General features: G+C 39.9%; 1 protein-coding gene across 6 annotated transcripts in view; it reads right to left on the bottom strand.

Moving 5' to 3' along the window:
* PCM1 (pericentriolar material 1) overlaps positions 1-16,031 on the bottom strand; it is an 85,922-nt gene that overhangs the window by 10,207 nt on the left and 59,684 nt on the right. For 5 of the 6 annotated variants that reach the window (XM_069977695.1, XM_069977691.1, XM_069977694.1 and 2 more), the window contains exons 24-30: positions 15,780-15,911; positions 12,823-12,943; positions 12,588-12,719; positions 10,012-10,142; positions 7,434-7,568; positions 4,227-4,421; positions 515-577 (exon numbers count right to left, since the gene is read on the bottom strand). In XM_069977695.1, the coding sequence (XP_069833796.1) occupies positions 515-577; positions 4,227-4,421; positions 7,434-7,568; positions 10,012-10,142; positions 12,588-12,719; positions 12,823-12,943; positions 15,780-15,911 (909 nt within the window). The remainder of the gene's footprint in view (positions 1-514; positions 578-4,226; positions 4,422-7,433; positions 7,569-10,011; positions 10,143-12,587; positions 12,720-12,822; positions 12,944-15,779; positions 15,912-16,031) is intronic. The other variant, XM_069977696.1, reaches the window with a different exon arrangement.

Below are 16,031 nucleotides of genomic sequence, written 5' to 3'. Positions count from 1 at the left end.
TTTTCACTTCCCCTGCAAAAATTAAGCATTACACAATGCCTCAATTGTGCAATAACAAGCTTCTTCTCCCATTAAGTGTATCACGCTAGGCTAATAGTCCCAGAACAGAGAACTCTACCACTAATTTATCCATAGCCTTTATAAAGGGTTTGGATAGGTGCTGTATAAGGCAGATACTTTTCTCAGCTTATATAATGCTCATTGTTTTACACATCCTGGCTTCAATTTTGAAAGGGGGCATATGATGAAATCAGGCTCTCTTAAAAACACAAATATTTAAATTTTTAATCTTTAATTTCATAACAAAAGCCCTCTAAGCCATGACAAATAATTAATATTGTCAGCTAAGTCATCTTGTTGTTAAAAACATTAACCATAGAAATGTATATATGTATGGATAGATAGAGATATTTGGGTTTTTTTTCCTTCAATGTTCTATAACCTGGAAGAGGGATCATTAATTTATCGTCAGTGCCTACTATGGACAGAAGGGATTGAAAGCTTATATGCATACCTTGTCTTCATCATCAATCTCCCCGGTTTCAGCACTTTCCTCACCCACAAAAATCTTCTTTGCCTAAGAGAAAATAATTAAAGTAATTTGCATTAAGTCATAAAATTAGGTCTGCATTCATGAGGGTGTACATGGGTTGTGGATGTTAAATAAAAAAAAGGATCATGATAATTTCGTGTGTATGTAAATATAACCCCCATATCATAAAAAAGTGCGGAAACTGTTGGCAATATACAAATTAATATTTATCACACGCTTTGTTAATTTGTACTGTTCCAAACCTAAATAGTATATATATATGTGAGAATATCATATAAAGGCCATAATGGAGTCTTTAAAGGGGTTGTCTCACCATTATAAATTTAGCCCTGTCCACAGGATAAGGTGTAAGAGTACAATCACAGGGGGCCCGACTGCTGGGACTTCCAAAACATAGAGAATGGGGTCTCGAGTCCTATCAGAAAGGAGCAGCGGTCAAACATGCACATTTATTTCCTCCACTGTCAATAGTAGCTGCTGGAGATAGCCGAGTACAGCTCTGGGCATCAGGAACATGTTCTTAAATTTGTAGGGCGTGTCACCCAGTCGGACCCCATGTAATCTTGGACTGCATTCACATGTTCAGTGTTTTTCCTGGTCCTTGAATGTAGTCCGCTAGTTACCATCATGAGCCGTCCAAAAAAGGTCCATGTTTACAGCCATTCTGTATTCGTGTCCATGTTTTTCAGGGATCTGTCTAAAGCATTTTAAATTACATTGATTACATCACATCCGTGTTTTTCACGGATGTCACATCCGTGAAAAACACAGATCTCATTGATTTCTATGGGGGGGGATCCGTGCTGTGCTTCTTTTCCGAGTTTTTTTAAACAGAACGGATTGGAAATCTATGCAAACACTAAACACGTGAATAGCCCAATACAAAGCAATAGGCTATAAATTTGTCCATGCACATGGACAACTTCAAGAAACGTGTGAATGCAGCCTTATATTTATACCCTACATTGTGGATAGATAACTTACTAATATAGTGTGTAGTGCTTTATTTGGGACATTTAGAGAAGAAAGGTTTATTTACAGCATGTTGTCTTTTGTTGAATGATGCTACAGAAAAAGAAGCAGATGGGAAATGAGCACAGCAGGTGCTGCAACCTCACTCACTGTGCAATAGCCTGCTGTGAAATTAAATGTTCTGCAAATTGTTCTGGGTAGGGAATTGGTGGGTGGCTAAAGGGAAAGCAATGCATTCTGGAAACTGTAGTTCTTGGCAACCGCTCAATCAGAAAATACAGAACTAAGCCCTCCAAAGTTTTTGTTGGTAGTTTCAGAAATGTGGTAAACAAGCAAGCAATGCTATTGGGGTCTGCGGCATTTTTTTTATCTGATGCCAGAGAACTACTTTAAGTAACGGTGGGACAATTCCTTTAAAAACAAATCTGATGTCCTATTTAAAATGCTAAGCCGTATTAAAGTCAGAGTGGGTGGTATCTGGAACATGGATAACTTTTAAAAACGGACTGGTCAATGGCTGTATAGGTGTAACAAAGGTGCTACTGAAATGAATGGAGGAAACATTCAAAAAAAGGACTTTCACAAATCTCATTTTCTTCATATTATTTATTTCAGTTTAAATAATAAAATATGCACCCTGACCATCTTCTTTGGGAAGTTGCATACTCCCCCCTCCTCCCCATTCCCCAACAACTACTTTTCAATGCAATCTTAGATGGTTGTCTCAAGAGCTGTTGCTGCATATGAACCATAAAGACAATCGTGCACTTTATTGGAATTACAATACTAAAGCATAGGTTAAATAAATTTGTTTAGTGGTTTTATCTCAATTCCTTACATCCACCAATATGCTGAAACCCATCCACTGCATTAATTTTTTTTTAGATATTATGTAGGATCAGATGTGTGTCTCTAATCCATTAATATCTCTTTTGGAGGCATTTATCTGATCAAAGCATTAAGGTGCCTATACACCTTCAATAACTGATATTCTCAGAAAAACATCACAGTCATGACATCTGTCATTGGAGACTCAGGAAGCTCCCATACACCATATACTGTCAAGCATACAGTGTCTTGGGACCATAAGAAAACTTGTGCAGGAGGGCACATGGCTTAACTAATGTGAAACCTCAACCTGAATCGACTGATCTGAGAGTATCTCAAGCCCTTAAGATTACATGGGAAAACTTTGTTTTACGTATTCGCCAATTGATCAACAAAAAACACCTTGCGACGCTGTTAGATTTTTGTCATATTCAACATCCCATTAAAGGTCTTTACGCTGCTCCTCCAATCTCTACGTATATGTTAACATCCGAGTCCTCTGAGATGGGGCAACATGTATTGTTGTATTTTTAGCAAGATTCCAGAGTCTCTTATAAGAGCTCTTAAGAACAACTCGTGAAATATAAAAAGCGGTATTTTCCTGTTATAAAACATGACCCAAGTCCAATGCCCATCATCCCTACATGTTTTATTGTAAAAGATCAATTTCTTCATGCCTAATGAGATGCTTGAATAGCTTTTAATTTACACCTTATTCCAAAACAGAATATAGAGACATGGGTAAAAAGTAAGGACTGTTCCTCTAAAAGAGGGCCACTGGGAGGCACTCAGTGGTTGGGTACAACACAGGCCAAGGGTCAGTTTCCAGGCCATTTTTGTTATCCCATGGCAGCTTTAAGCAGAAAAAGCTTTGAAGTGGAAGAAAACAGACACTCTTAAGCACATCACCTCCTCTTTACCATTGAGAACACTCTACATTTAAAACAGATCACAGTTCAAACAGACAAATCTTATTTCAATGAGTTAAAGTCAATGAGAAAGCCCTAACTTACATTCTGGAAGAAAGATTAGGGGCATTATTAAATTTTTCATTAGATTAACTTAAAACATGGATAGGTTCCCCTACTACCATGATGCAGAATTCACTCTGAAAAGCTGTGGCTTTTCAGAGGAATCAGGGTTATAACATTGACTAGGAACCAGGCCCTAAGTCATCAAGGCAGCCCCCCACCCCACCAGCCTTGATAGTATGATAGGGGCCTATAAGCAAAGATCTATCAGTCCACCAGACCTTGACCAGAGAATAAAAAACTACTAGTTTAAATAATGTGCCATAAAAAACACTAATAAATATTTTCACAATTACATTGAAATGCTGCTGAAGATTTGCCAAATGCAGCATCTAAGGGGGTTCTCCGTAGGAAAAAAAATGCAAAGTGCCCCATTCTTTCCAGTCTGACAGTGTTCTCTGTTGTCACCTCAATCAGTGACAGGAACTGTCCAGAGCAGGAAATGTATTCTATAAGGGATTTCTTACTGCTCTGGACACTTCCTGACTCAGATGGCAGCAGAGAGCAAAGTTTCAAACTGAAAAGAATACATTACTTCCCGCAGGGCATACAGCAACTGATGAGTACTGAAACGCTTGAGTTTTTAGAATAGAAATAAAAGACTTTAAAATTATGCATAGCCTTATGACATCAGTTGATTTGCAAACAACTTTTTTTTTTAACCCCCCCCCCCCCCCCCCCCTTTTGAAGTACTCCTTTAAGGCACTTGAGATATCTCCCATTGTAGAAATAAACTGCACAAAGAAAACAATTGTACACATATAATAAAGCCACAGCCTCTAAAATTATTTAATGCGACATATACATTTTATATGTGATGAAAATAAATTAAGATTCTCAACCTCTTTCGAGAAAGACTGCAAAACCTCAGCATCAGGTTTCTGTTGGCTTCTGCTCGGCACTGAGCTGCTTGTATTGTCCAGGTCTTGCATCAGCCTGAAAAAGGCTAACTCATTGAACAACACTTCAGAGATTTCTACCAGAAGATCTTCACCACAGTCCTTCAGCTTTTTATTACTAAACTTTGCCAATGAATCCTACAAAATATAAAAATGATAATCACTGTTCTAGATTGATCCACAGAGATCAGTGCCTTTCAGTATGTACTTTACACTCAGAGGTTTTTTGGACTTTTTTTTTTAATATTGATTACTTTGAGATACTGAAACATTTTTTTCTAATCTGCATTTTTTTATTGTAATTTTTTAAATAAAATTTTTGGTACATTACTAGGGAGGTTGCCATCTTTCCTATGAACATCTCCAGAACCTATCCTTTGTTTGGGACACATTTGTAAACATGCTCTGTGGTCTCTATGACCTGTGCAGAGGAGGCTGGTCTTATGTCCAATCTATCTATTGGTGTCAACTTGACAAATCTAACCTGCCGATAGCTATCAAGTGCGCACAGGGTGCTGAGGATAGGATAAAGGTATGTCTGTTACCTTCATCCTCGGCACCAATTCCATGCGTTTGCAAAATCCTCTGCCTGGTAAGCCATTAGGAACACTCGGGTTAGGGCTACCTCCCCACAAGCTACCCCAGTGCCCTTCATTGATTACCAGTTTCCCTTTAAACAACAGGTAATTTTTTGATGACACATCCCCCTTAGTTGCACATACACTTTACACTAAAGTTGGCTGAATGTGCCGCTGGCGGCAGTATAAGGTAAATGGGGGCCTTCTGACAAATAACGTTGGTGAAGAGCAGCAGGGTCAGAGCAGTCTGGCTGTAGCTGGAGTTTGGGTCTCCATGGATATGAAAACACAATAAAACCGTAATGCACGTGACCCCCATTTGATTAAAACGGGGGTTGTGCATATTATGGTCTTAAAGCGTGTTCGTATCAATTGAGACCCAAATTTCTAGATAAAGAGAGGAAATCCCAACTGATCCATGCAGACAGGTACACTTTAAAAGTTGTATAGGTACCTTTAGATTGCAGTCAGAAAACGAGAACCAGTCCTGCTCTTAGCTCAGGAATTGGGGAACCGGGGACAATAAAATCATAAAGAAAAATTAAGCCTTTTTGGACCGGCCACACAGCCTCTTAAAGTGTAACTGTTATGATGCATGTTATTTTGATTGGTGTGAAATCCATTTTGCCACTGGAAGTTCAATGCGACCATGCCAGGTTGGTTCTGTGTGAGACACCTATTGGATCAGAGTGGGGTCCGGGAGAATCCTTCCCGTGAATCCTTGTCTCAGAAATAAACCTAGAGGGCACGCCAGTAGGCAATGTCTAATAGCTGCATGATGTCGCCGATGGACACAACTACTCTAAAATTAAAATTCTGTGCTTTTACAAGAAATAGTCATGCCACATAACAGTTATCATTTACAATATGTTTACTTTATGTTGACTTTATGACCAAAACACCTGTTCAACTGTACATACTATAAAGAAATGAAGCCTCCAGCATGGTTTCCAAACATGTAACTTACAGCTATCAATTTTCCACATATCCCCTGAAAATATACTATGTAAATGTCCACTGTATGTAAATTACCCTTAGCTAGGCATGTGGGCGATCGTCTGCAATGAACTAGTCACGGATGGCACATAAGAGACATCTGTAATCAAGCCTTTCTAGGAGGGTCAGCGCTCAGGGACAGCCCAGTGAGGCATGACTACAGCCAACTTTGGTGGTGAGAACTGTCCACATTTACAAAGTTAATTTTTTGGGGGGGATCAGAGGAAAGCAGACAGCTATCAGTTACATGTTTGGAAACAGTGCTGGAGGCCTTATTACTCCATATGTATAGTTCCATGGGCATTTTAGTGGTGATTGGTTCCCTTAAACCATTTAAGGGCACCGTGGATTTTGCCATTAAAAGACAGAGCCAATTTTCATTTTTGCATTTACGTTTTTTTTCATCCTCACTTTCTAAGAGCAATAGTGCTTTAAGTGTTATTTTTGCACCACAATCTCTAGTTTTTATTGATATCACCTTTATGTAGACTGGAATTTATCACTTTTTTTTTTTCCGGCAATCCAGGCGTTTGTTTTCATCTATGCTGTTCACAGTGCACAAATGCTATTGATATATTTTACTGGATCGAATATTTACGCACACTTCGATCTCAAACATGTTTGTTTATTTTTAGGTTTTATTTGTAAAATTGTAAACTTTTATTGAGGCTTTTTGTTATTTTTTAAAAACTTATTTTAATTTTTACACTTTTTAACTAGTACATGCAGTCATTAGATTGCATAGAAATTGATCAGTGTTATCTGCATCCACACTAATAGCAGCCAGTCCACACCTTCTGTGAAGCCAGCTCAGCTCGCTCACATCATAGAGCCCTGGGACTTAATGACATTAATGTATGCCATGGGTCATTAAACCTTCCATGGCATACATTTACGTTATTTGTTGGGAAAGGGTTAAACATTGTTAGAAAGTTTTCATCTTTGGCAGCAATTTTCAAAATATTTAAAATCTGATTTTAGGGACTAGCTGAATTCTGGATGTTATTTAAGGGGCCTGTATGCTAGTAACACCCATGAGGCATATTCATAATGACATTTATTAAGTTTATTAACAGGTGTTTTACAGAAGTAAAAGTGACACTGTCACCCCTTTTTGCATTATGACTTCTCTACACAGATGTAGAGGCTAAATTTTGCGGTTTGCATACCCTATTTTATATCATACGTCATGGTGCTTGTTCCAGTAAAAAGTGATCTTTTATCATCTGCGCATTGTGCTACCTGAATGGGGCTTCACGGGCGCAGCACCACTTAGCCCCGTCCACATCCCCACCTTGCCCCCTCTGTGACCTAATCCACGCATAGACCTTTAAGCCAGCCCGTCTCAATGGCCGTTGAGGCCTAAACGGATATGATGTCATGGAGGGGCAGGGTCTATGGTGCCACTGTGGGTGGGGTAAGTGGCGCTTAGGTCAAAAAGCCCCACCCAGGCAGCACAATCCACACAATCCAAATCAATGGCACTAGCTCTCTCACTAGAGACAGGAGCTTTGGAGATGGGACAGGGAAGTTTCCACTGTATGCAGCAGACGCTATAAAGCATATGATTACATACCTGTAAGATGCTGCCTAGTTGTTTGTGAAAGAATTTCACAAATTCTTTACTCTCATCATTCTGCTGGGTTAGGGTTAGAACCATTCTCCTGATGGATGTCAGGAGATGAGGAGAGCACACTTCTTCCATGTGTTCCTGCAAACACACAAAGAACAAGCTTCAGCAAAAGGCAATAGGCAGGTGAACAATTGACACAATGCACCCATTTATAAAAGAAAGGAACTATTCTCACCTTCTCCAAGTTCTCCTGCAGGCGTGTCTTCAAAAATAAATGAGGGGGGCAAGGTGAAATTTATACGTAAAATGCCACCCACTTATACGGAATCTTTATGGCTACATCTTGGCAAATTTACCAAATTTATCAAGCTTTAGAAGCTCAGTTACAAAAAGGCCAAAATATGGTGATGTGTAGCACAGATTAGTGTCACATACATATTGATCACCTCCTCTGAAAGGAGAACTCAGAGAAACAGCTGTAAATGGCTGATAAAAGGAAAGAAAATATTAAACATCAAACTATTTCCCTTAGCCAGTGGCTTCCACATATACTTGTCGTTGGATATGCACAAACCGTATACTGGGCATAGGCTTTGGGTCCGAACATACTACAGCCTACAACAACCGACACTCAAAAGAAGTTTGATGTAAATGATTCTGAAGATTTAGTACTACCATTTCCATACAATCTCATACAATGGGCACTTCATGGTGCCCATTGCAACGGGAGGACCTGACAATAATACAAATGGCACCTAGACATTAAGGGCATATCACTATAATTGGTAGGGTTCCCACCTATTGGACTCTGTTCTTGAGAATAAGGAGGATGCAGTGCTGGGGGCCCTTCACATTTTTTCAGCAGGCAGGATGTAGGGCCAAATGGCTGGGAGCGTCCCTGTATGCCCAAAAAAATTAGAAGGGGACAAGGCACTAGGCTGCATCCACTTCATTCTTGGGATTGGTGGGGGACCAGAGGTCAGTAACCACCAATGACAAACTAATGGCATACTCTAGCAATATACCATCATTTGACAAGATGGAAATAACCTTTTAAAGTGATATAGGCAAAAGAGTGTAAATTGTGAGCATGAAGGGTATGGAATGAAGTGGATTTTAATACTGAGAATTTTAGCAAATTCGAGATCTCAAAAATTGCACAAAATTATAGTAACTTCATTTTATCATGCTGAAGCTAAATCTATTCGACTGGTCCATCCCTTTAGGGATCTGGTCATGTCATTATAAAGAATATGGGAACTGTCATTAAAAACAACTTTGTACATTTGAACAGAGGTATTCACATATAACATATTTGTAAATCGCTTTGTTTTTTTTCTAAGTTGTTTTCTGTTTGTATTTTATAGTTCTACAAGTAGCCATTGACTGTCGCTGTTCTATAGGTTTTCCGCTACTCTGTCTGTTGTCAATACATCTTCATTGATGACAAAAGCAGAGCTAGAACGAAATACAGCAAGTATGCCAAGCACAGTGAGGGCAGACGTCATCCTAGATGAAGCTAACACCCCTTATATTCTGCTGAACCGCAAAAGGAGGATAATAAGATGGCCAAAAAGCGGTCAAAGAAGAAAATACAAGGACGGACACTATGTATTATGCAGTTGAAAGCTGATGCGTAAAATAGGCAAACATATGAATGAATAAGCCACTAATGACACACATCTAAGTTTTTTATTTATTTATTTTAAATAATGGGTATTGTTAAAAGGGTTATCCAGGATTAGCAAAAAAAAAAAAAAAAAAAACTACTTATGCTACTTTGTTGCAAAGACAGCACCACCCCTGTACTGTTCTACTTGTAGTACTGTAACTCAGCTCCATTCACTTCAGTGGAGCTGAGCTGCAATACCACATACCAACTGAGTCCCAGAAAGACACACTTTCTGGATAACCCCTTTAGATTGGCTTCCCAGGGTGAAAGAGACATTGTGTAAAACAAGTCTCTCATCACTGCCCTGGCTCTTCTCAGAGTTATATGCAAGTGACACAAACATTCTGTAGTCGGACTCACAGTGTAGAGCGTGGGTCTCCAAACTCCGGCCCTCCAGCTGTTGCAAAACTACATTTCCCAGCATGCCTGGACAGCAAAATCCAAAGCTTTAGCTGTCCGGGCATGATGGGTATTGTGGTTTTGCAACAGCTGGAGGGACGGTTTGGAGACCCATGGTGTGGAGTGTTATAAGTAACACAGCCTGTCTCCTCCTGAACACAAGAGTTCAGCATCAATCTGCAGCACACACTATAAAATCTCAAGCTTAATATTGCATAGACTCACCTATTCTACCACAGCACTCTTTCTGTCTTTTAGGGTAGATGTAAATTAGTAATTGAAGATTACTTGAAGATTACTTCATGATGTGAGTGCCAATCAACTAGACGTTCCCTCAAATAAAAAGAGCCAATAAAACCGCTAAGTAATCGTGCTGGGAGGCCATTGTGTGTGCAAAATTGTGGGTTTTTTTTTTAAATGAATTTTGTGTTACTAAATAGATTTACAACAAAGAATTTATGTCCCACCTTACAATAAATGCATATGGTAAAGTGTGGAAGCTTTTCTCACCTTTAAAAATGGAATGACTTCTTTCATAATTGCCTTTATTTGTCGGTCAAGCTGCTGAGTATCGATACGTGGGCAAGGAACTCCAGATCCATCTTCATTGAACAATCTGCTGTGACCACCCTCTTCAGAGCCTGTTTGAAATTAAATAACTCAAGGAATGTATTTACAACTTACGTCCTTATGAGAGATTTTTTTCAGAAACTTATGAAAAATTCTAAATCAATTATTATACAGTTATTCAGTATTTCTGTGTGCTCTAACTCCACTACAGAACTACAACAATGACACTAGGAATAATTAAGGTATTTTCTTCACATGCCAAGCTTTATTTGAACCAAGCAGAATCTACGGTCAAGCATTTTAGCTACAACTTCTAGTCCAAACCAATGAATTAAGTTTTATGCAACCTTCTGCACTATTACAGGTTCACCAGATTGTCATCAATAGTGCTACAAAAACTGTAGTGTAGCCCTAGATTTAAACTAGTTGTATAATACTGATGACCTATCCACTGGATATGCTATCAATATCTGAACAGCAGGGTGCCAGCGCCCCCACCAATCAGCTGTTTGGGGAAGCTATTGCACCCATACACAAAGAATGGTGTAGTGACAGCACGAGTTGCTGCAGCTCAGCTTTATCTGAATTTAATGAGAGCTGCAATAACTAGACAGTACACTAGACAGTGTAGGGCTAAAATGTATACATAATTTTCCAAAAAAATTAGTGAATAAGAGCATTGATAACTCCAGTCAACAACCATCACAATACACACTTGTAAGCCTAAACATATTACAAAGTGGCTACAATGTTTCAGCACATTTCGAAAACTGTGCCCTCTACTGTATGTAAAAAGAGATGTGGTGCAACCTCATTTACAAAATGCATCATGTCCTGATTCTGCAGTGAAGCTGTAAAACATTTGGTCAAGAAGGGATTACACATTTGTTTGTGCATAATATAAAGTTATCTTTTAACACCTAAAAGGTTAAAGAGGTTGTCCAGGCAATACTAACTTGTCCCCTAACCATAACTAACTTAAGCCTGTGACTGTATTCATAACAAAGAAGTCATGAGGCCAATATGGAGATTGGTGAGGGTTACAGAGGTCGTTCACCTTGCAATTTCTTACTTGTCCCCTATCCAGAGGACAGGGGACAAGTTAGTTTTGACTGAACAACCTCCTAAAAGCTACTTTGGACCTTTATTCTATAAAACTTTCACTTCCTTTACTGCATTGCAGCACATTCTGCCCAGTCAGTGTAAAATGGGCTGGCAGTTTATGAGGCACTGGCCTATTAGGTTCATGCACATTGGCATCCTGTAATTGTACAGCGGTGGCACTGATCAGTGACAGACAGAGCTCTGGTCCATCTGGCTAATGACTTGAATGCAACCCTAGCATGTAATTGGTTATAGGGGTAGTGCGTCGTTTCAAAATTAATCACTAAATAACACACACTAAAAAATGTACCCGGCGCTGCCCGGGTATAAAGTGTCAGTGTGTTAATTAGATTTGTTCTAAGGTGCCCAGGAGGCCAAGCTAAAGGTATTGTTTCATCTGAGTTAATCAGTGGAATTAGTGTATACCTGTAGTGCATAGTAGGAGGGGTTCTGTATAACCACAATGTATAGTTTTTAGGGGTCTCGCATATCTGTAGTGCATAGTTGGGGGGGGGCTGTATACCTGTAGTGTGTAGTTGGGGGGGGCTGTATACCTGTAGTGTATAGTTGAGGAAGGTCCTGTATACCTGCAGTGTACAGTTGGTGGAGTTCCTGTATACATGTAGTGTATAGTTTGGGGTCCTGTATACCTGTAGTATATAGTTGGTGGAGGTCCTGTATACCTGAAGTATATAGATGGTGGAGGTCCTGTATACCTGTAGTGTATAGTTTTCGGGTCCTTTATACCTGTAGTGTAAAGTTTGGGGTCCTGTATACCTGTAGTATATAGTTTTGTGGAGGTCCCGTGCACCTGTAGTGTATAGTTTTGGGGTCCTGTATACCTGTAGTCTCCTGTTTACCTGCAGGGTTGTATTTACCCGTATGGCAGCGTTATTCAGTCACAGTGTGTCGGTATTGGTCATGTCTAGTATGGCGGTGTTATCCAGGGGGGGAAGGGGGCCATTCACTAACATAACATACATTACAAAGTTGTATAACTTTGTAATGTGTGTTATTTAGTGAATAATTTTGAAACGCTGCACTACCCCTTTAAACTGCTAAAATCATAGCAGTCTGAGATCTAAGCTGTTGGTGCAAAGTCTCAGCTATCATATAAATGTCACTATCCATGCAGATGGTGCAAGCTATAAATTTATGAATTTGAGGGCCAAGTGAACAGCGCAGGACATCATCAAGGGGCTGATATGTCCCTTTTCTATAGTTATATCTTTTTGGCATTATAACAAAATGTTTAGGTAAATATCTAGCCTTTCATTTAAATTAAATGGTGTGAGGATGAAGTGCCATTATGCTCCAATATACACTAGGGTAAGGAAGTAGTGCTGCCAATGTAGGTTTATACAGCTTGGTTGAAATCTTCACTGACAATATTCTGTGAGTTGAGCATTTACCTTCTAAGTTAGTTGCAGCATTGTTAAGGTTATTGCAAGAGTCAGTTGCTAAATTATTTTCACTCTCAAGTTTCATGCGCTCATATTCTCTCATTCTTGCCAATGCTTGATCTAAATGAATCACTGTGTTACCTGAAAATAAATGGACAACACAGTATGAAGACAGACATTGCTGCAACAGGCATGGCTAGTAAGCACAACAAATGCAACACTTATGTAAAAAGAGAACGCCTACCAAGATCATCAGTAGCAAAAGGCTCAAAATTGGAAGATGTTGATAAATTGCTTAAGTTATCCCCGTCATTTTGATCACCTTCATTGCAAGCTGGACCAGTTGAGTTTTTTGCAAACATTTCCTAAAAGTAAAAAAGTAAAGCCAGATAAATTAAGGGATATACATACGGCCCTAATGAACAGAAACACAAAAAAAGACTATTAACTAGTAATAGAAATATTACTGTATTCGATTATGAAACTATGGCCCACAATGCCACAGTTGACCCCACCCCCTTGGCAGCCATAGAGGGGTGGGGCCTAGACCTTTAGGACAGCCTGTTCCAATGGCTGGTGAGGGGGCGGTTGATAAAAGATGACTTTTTACTTGAACAAGCACCATGACGTATGATATAAAATAAGGTATGAAAACCGCTAAATTTACCCTTTACACATGTGTAGAGATGTCAGAATGCATAAAGGGGGTGACAGTGTCACTTTAAGTTGTTATGATTACAATGATATGTAACATGTATAACTTTTATTTGATGGCTTGTAAAAAATTAAAACCTTTTAAAGAAAATATATGTTCCTTAAAATCGCTCTATTCCCATGCTCATAGCGCTTCTATCCTTTGGTCTATGAGGCTATGTAAGGTGTCATTTTTTGCGCCATGATGTGTTCTTTCTATCGGTACCTTGATTGCGCATATACGACTTTTTGATCGCTTTTTATTACAATTATTCTGGATTTAATGCGACTAAAAATGCGCAATTTTGCACTTTGGAATTTTTTTACGCTTACGCCGTTTACCGTGTAAGATCAGGAATGTGATAAATCAATAGTTCGGGCGATTGCGCACGGGGCGATAGCAAACATGTTTGTTTATTTATTTTTATAAAATGGGGAAAGGGGGTTGATTCACACTTTTATTAGGGGAGGGGGCTTTGTGTTATTAAAAATACATTTTTCTTTTACTTTACACATACACTAAAAGCCCCCCTGGGGGACTTCAAGTATATGCACTCTGATCTCTCATAGAGATCCATGCAGTATAGTTATACTGCATGAATCCATAAGATCAGTGTTCTATTGCTTTCGGCTGCTGCAGCCGAAAGCAATAGAATGCCGAGCCGGGATCAGCACCATTACGGCGCAGACCCCGGCCCGGGATGGATGCGGGGATCACCCCCCCCCCCCCCTGCAAATCGTGCCACGGGGGCGATCCCCCCACTAGACCACCGGGTATGGAGATGGGCAAGTATTTAGAAGCAGCTGTCAACTTTGACAGCTGCTTCTAAGTACTTAATTAGCAGGCACGGCGATCGGACCGTGCACGCTAATAGCCGCGATCCCGGGCTACATGCGGCACCCGGGATCGCGGCAATTCAGCCGCGCGACCCCCCCTATGAACTCCCATAGCGGCACCAGGACGTTCAGTAACGTCCTGGTGCAGCTATGGGTTAAAGATCCGTAATATGCTGCCCACTGCCTGCCATATGCCCTAAACCGCACCTTGGTGTTTACACATAAACCCAATATGTTTTTTTTGTCACTGATTTATATAATTTCTGTAAGGAAAAAAGGCATGCTCCACTGCATGATGTTTTATGGAATATTCCTGCCTAGATTTAGTTTAGGGGAGAATACAGTGTCTCGTGGAATGTGGGTACAAGTGCCTATGATATATGGTCAGTAGCACAATATCTAAGCAGGGTTTCAATTAAACATATGACTTAACCTTGAATATCCTATAATTAAAAATTCAAATGTTTTGAAAGCTAATTGGAGTCTGAACTCCTAATGCATCATTTTTGTGAACACAGCCCTAATTTCACTGCACACTTCTGCACAATTAGAGAAATCAGTGCAACACCTGCTTCTGGCTGGTCAGAGATGGGGAATCACTCAGGGGGTTGGGGGATCCAGCCAAGCCTCCTGTGACATCACTCCCTGTCTGCATCATTAGCCTGATCTCAGCAAACACACACAATGTCAGACAGAGGCATGGAAGATTTGTCTCCTGGGGGGGTTGGAGAGGGAGCAGGAGACAATGTGGATTTGCACAGGGGCCATTTTTTTCCCACTTCCTGGATTTCTATCAGCTACCAGTGTGGCAGAACCGTACAGATACGGTAATACATTGTATAGACACATATATTTAACTATTAATGTACTTTTAGTAGAAAACAAAGTTTTTCCTATCCGGAGTTCCCCTTCAAAAGGGGTAGTGTGGTGCTAAACATTTATTCACAAAATAACACACATTACAAAGTTATACAACTTTGTAATGTGTGTTATGTATGTGAATGGCCCCCTTCCCCGTGTTCCCCACCCACCCACGCTAGACCCGGAAGTGTGGTGCATTATACTTACGGCATTCGTGTTAAACCCAGCTGTCCCTCATGCCGGTCCCCCTCTGGTGCGTCATCAGCTGCTCAGCCGCGATTGGCTGAGCATTACTGTGCTTTGGAGCGGTCCGGCCGGCCTCCTGAAGATGACGTCATTGTCACAAGATGGCGGACGGCGGTCGACATGAATGCGGTAAGTATAATGCACCACACTTCCGGGTCTAGCGCATGTGGGGGGGAACACGGGGAAGAGGGCAATTCACTTACATAACACATAACAAAGTTGTATAACTTTGTAGTGTGTTATTTTGTGAATTAAAGTTTAGCGCCACACTGCTCCTTTAACACCTATTTAGAGCTATTTGTTTTAACCAGCCATGTACCTGGTGGACCAAAAGTAAATAATAAAAGGTTCTGATTAAACAAGCCCAAGCTGTGATCTCGCAAAATAAGAGGAAATGACAGAACTGATATTAAAAGACCATATAACATTATGCAATCAATAAGCTGAATTTGCTGAAACTACATTATTAATGCAACTTTTTAAATGTGCCTTCACAAGTGTTAGAAGCTCCAAAAAAAACTGTTCATTCTGAGTAAAGGAAAAGAGAAAAACAGAAATACATACATCATCTGTTGTAGCCAGACTTTCACTTGGTGTAAGCTCAGAGTTAGATGCCATCCACCCAATGGACTCCACAGGCTTAGTACTGTCATGTTTCTTGTCTGCAGCTTCTGTGACACGTCTGGTCACAATGTCCTAAAAATATGTATTTATGAGCCTTAAAAAGGTCATATAAAATACGTTTTTTTTTTCTTATTATTTTGTTTTTAAAAGGAATAGCACTACTCTTGTACATGGGCTTTACCTGGCAAAACT

The sequence above is a fragment of the Dendropsophus ebraccatus genome, chromosome 7, assembly GCF_027789765.1.
Source record: "Dendropsophus ebraccatus isolate aDenEbr1 chromosome 7, aDenEbr1.pat, whole genome shotgun sequence".
Taxonomy (NCBI): domain Eukaryota; kingdom Metazoa; phylum Chordata; class Amphibia; order Anura; family Hylidae; genus Dendropsophus; species Dendropsophus ebraccatus.
Note: the sequence above shows the minus strand (reverse complement) of the source record. Positions and strands in the feature narration are given on the sequence as shown.